This window comes from Gekko japonicus, unplaced genomic scaffold (assembly GCF_001447785.1).
Source record: "Gekko japonicus isolate JY-2015 unplaced genomic scaffold, Gekko_japonicus_V1.1 scaffold243, whole genome shotgun sequence".
Taxonomy (NCBI): domain Eukaryota; kingdom Metazoa; phylum Chordata; class Lepidosauria; order Squamata; family Gekkonidae; genus Gekko; species Gekko japonicus.
In genome coordinates, this window is record NW_015168053.1 from 672,579 (window position 1) to 676,087 (window position 3,509).

General features: G+C 49.4%; 1 protein-coding gene across 1 annotated transcript in view; it reads right to left on the reverse strand.

The window, feature by feature from the left end:
* GRWD1 (glutamate-rich WD repeat containing 1) overlaps positions 1–487 on the reverse strand; it is a 4,302-nt gene extending 3,815 nt beyond the window's left edge. The window contains exons 1-2 of the mRNA XM_015414390.1: positions 307–487; positions 101–146 (exon numbers count right to left, since the gene is read on the reverse strand). Of these exons, the coding sequence (XP_015269876.1) occupies positions 101–146; positions 307–483 (223 nt within the window). The 5' untranslated portion in view covers positions 484–487. The remainder of the gene's footprint in view (positions 1–100; positions 147–306) is intronic.
* Between the last annotated feature and the right edge of the window lie 3,022 nt (positions 488–3,509).

A 3,509-nucleotide genomic window follows, 5' to 3' on the forward strand; every position in this document is an offset into this window, starting at 1 on the left:
CCCCCCCCAACTCCCGGAGCGGCGCTCCTGCTCCAAATGATCCCTCCCTCCCCCTTCCCATTCCCAAACGCGGCGTCCAGACCAGGCCGTGCTTCCTCACCTGTCCCTGCACGGTGGTAGAGCCGATACGCTCCTTCATCCATCACCAGTTCCTCTCCAACCCCCCCCAACTCCCGGAGCGGCGCTCCTGCTCCCAATGATCCCTCCCTCCCCCTTCCCATTCCCAAACGCGGCGTCCAGACCAGGCCGTGCTTCCTCACCTGTCCCTGCACGGTGGTAGAGCCGATACGCTCCTTCATCCATCACCAGTTCCTCTCCAGGCGCTGGGGGAGGGCCCTGCCCGGGCACGTAGATCCCTCTCCCTTGAACCTTCCCTGCCTCCTCTTTCCCCCCTTGAGCCTTCTCTTCCATTTCCATGCCTTCCTCTCCATCACTGCTGCCAGAGCCACTGCTGTCCTCATTCCACGTGCTAGCATCTTCCATCTTGGATGAGGGCAACAGCCCCGCCTACCTGTACTCTGGCGAGATTCAGCCTCCCTAACTGTCGTCGGTGTTTGTGCGACCGCTCACGCGGTGTTCCCAGAAGGGGAGCGCCATTTTGGAAAAGGGAAATAACGCCTGCAACCGTTTGGGAAAGTGGCCGGCACTCTCTCCCACTAGAGGTTCAAAGACATGACCCCCCTCTCCCCCAAAAAGCCCTTAACGGTCAAACTACTCCCTCCCCAGGCAATCAAAATTTAGGTAAGGAAGTGCAGGAGCTGTATTAAGTAGCGCGGGTAGAAACCTAGGTTTTTTATAGAGTCGCTAGAACCGCCATCTTTATTAAGGGAAATCGGTCTCTACCCTTAGCAGCGGCGGGTAACGGGCCTCTCGGGCCCCCGGGGGGGGGGGCTTGGCAAGCCTACGCATAGCAGAAGAGGGGGAGAAATTTCATTTTAGTGGTGACGGAGTGGAGTAATTTTTCAGAGCGGTAGCCGGTAACTCGTCATAGGAACGAAGTAAGTGGTTCTCACCGGAAACGGTAATCGGCTGGTACCATTTTGACTGCGGGTAGAGAACGACTGTAGTCATTTTGGAAGACTTTACCCCGGATTGCCGCCATCTTGGAAAAGGGCATTTCCCCCTCCCCCGGAAGTCTTGAGAGAGGCCGCCGTCTTCGAAGCGTATCCATTTATTTCGTAGGAAGGCCGTTTTAAGTAAGGGCAAGCGTATCACGAACATTTTGGAAAAGGGCAATTGGCGCTCTGTCTCCATCTTGTATGAGGGCGATATTTTTGAGGCGCCATTTTTGAAAAGGGCACCAGGGGGTTTTATCACCGTGGTGATCGCGCATTCTCCGCAACCCTATTGATTCCAGCACGCGTTTGGTTTAAAGTGCTAGGAAATGTTTAGTTGCGTCTCTCCACCGCTGGGGGCCCGTCTCTTCTTCCACGGCTGACCTCATTCCTCTCCCCGCTAAATAGTTACCCTAATTGCATTCAGAATCCGCCGCTTCCGCACACTATCCTCATACTAATTAATTAACTCTCTGGGTAAAACCTATAAAATTATCTAATTAAGGTTGTAATTCTGACTTCTGAGATTAGCAAATGTTGCAGAAAAACAAACCAATCACGTCCTCCTGACATAACATTCAAATAATCTATGTTGTGCCAGTGTCTGTTTTGTTGGTGCTTTATTTAAAAGAGGAAAGCTTTGGTTCTCTTTTTAAACGCAAACATTCCTCCGAAGAGCAGAGGATGGCGCCTATGGGGCGTCCTCCATTTTATCCTTAAAATAATCCTTTGAGGTAGGTTACACATTATAGCCTTACAGCCTGCCTTTCTGTTCCAAAGTATACCCAAGGCAGTTCACGGTGGGGTGGGCACAAAAAAGGAAATGCTATCAGTGGAAAAGGCGTTAAAAGCAATCCATTTAGAAACAGGTTTTGCTCAGAGAATTAGCTCAAGGTCAGGCAGCGGACTTTGTGACTGAGAAGGGACTTGAACCCAGGTCTTTAATCCAAATCCTTCGCTCTGGCTATGGCACCATACTGCACTGTGCTGCTTTATGGGTGTCACGGCACCTGTCATTGTGTTTTCTGGCACCCACTTGATTCTTTCCCATCAAAACAAAGCACCAGTCCAAGCTTTCCTCCACCTCATTGGAGCAGATGTTTCAAAAGAGCCCAGTTAGCAAGGAGGCTGAAGTTGGTTCCTTATTCGCACTTCCTTATTCATTCCTTATTCGTTACTTATTCGTGTAGTCATTCAGAAACACTAGGGAGAGTGAGTTGGAAAGCTCTGAACCCCAAAATAAGGTCTGGACCACCACATATCATATACCCCCACATTCACAGGACTCTCCCCTTCGAGGGGACATATGCGGTGTGAACCCCAAAATAAGATCTGGACGGTGGTGCAGTGCCCCCAGGACAGTCACACAAGCAGACACTGGGGCCAGGCTGCACCCCACAATAATCTTTGGACCACCCCAAATGACACATTACTTTGGAGCAGCTGGCACCGGAACCGTGCTTTGGACCAGCACACCGCATATGTCCCCTCGAAGGGGAGAGTCCTGTGAATGTGGGGGTATATGATATGTGGTGGTCCAGACCTTATTTTGGGGTTCAGAGCTTTCCAACTCACTCTCCCTAGTGTTTCTGAATGACTACACGAATAAGGAATGAATAAGGAAGTGCGAATAAGGAACCAACTTCAGCCTCCTCAGTTAGCATTACCTTTGTGTCTTCAGGCAACACCTTTTTGGAAAAGGAGGCTTCCATAATAGGAGGATGCTGGATCTGGAGCCCCCTAATATTTTGTGCACCCTCTCTATGTTTTGTGATTGGACTGAGCCCCTGTGGCAGCCATTTTATGGCAGCCACTTTGTTATGGCCTCCCCCCCCTCACTTGGGAGCCATTTTCTTGTGGTGTCCAGTACCTATTCTAAAATTTTGAAAATGCCCACAGAGATTGGTTCCATGTGAGGTTAATGAAATTTATTGTTAAGGACTTTTTAAATAGCTGGGTGGATGAAAACGACAGTAAAATTATGGACAGAGGGTTAGATAATCTGTATTTAATATCAGTTTTTACATTGGCTGTGCACAATAGTAAAGATTATTGTATCTTTGAGAATTTATAAAGTGTTCTTCCCTCAGCTGTGAATAACCATTGATAAACTATCTTGGGATAGACAGCAGGCCTTCCTGGGGGGTTGCCAATCTCCAGGTGGTGGATGGAGATCTGCTATTACAGTTCATCTCCAGGTAACAGATCAGTTCAGCTGGAGAAAATGACCACTTTGGAAGGCGGACTCTATGGTATTATGTCCTGTTGAAGTCCCTGTTGGAAGTGGAGACAGAGAGGTCAGGACACGCAGAGCATCCTGATATTATCCCTTTGAAGTAGGATAGTATTCTTAGGGATGAGACTTCCTTCTCTCTCTCTCTCTCTCACACACGCACACACACTCCTCTCAAGAAGGAGCATGCTCTCCTTCTTTGGCATGGGCACCAGGGATGC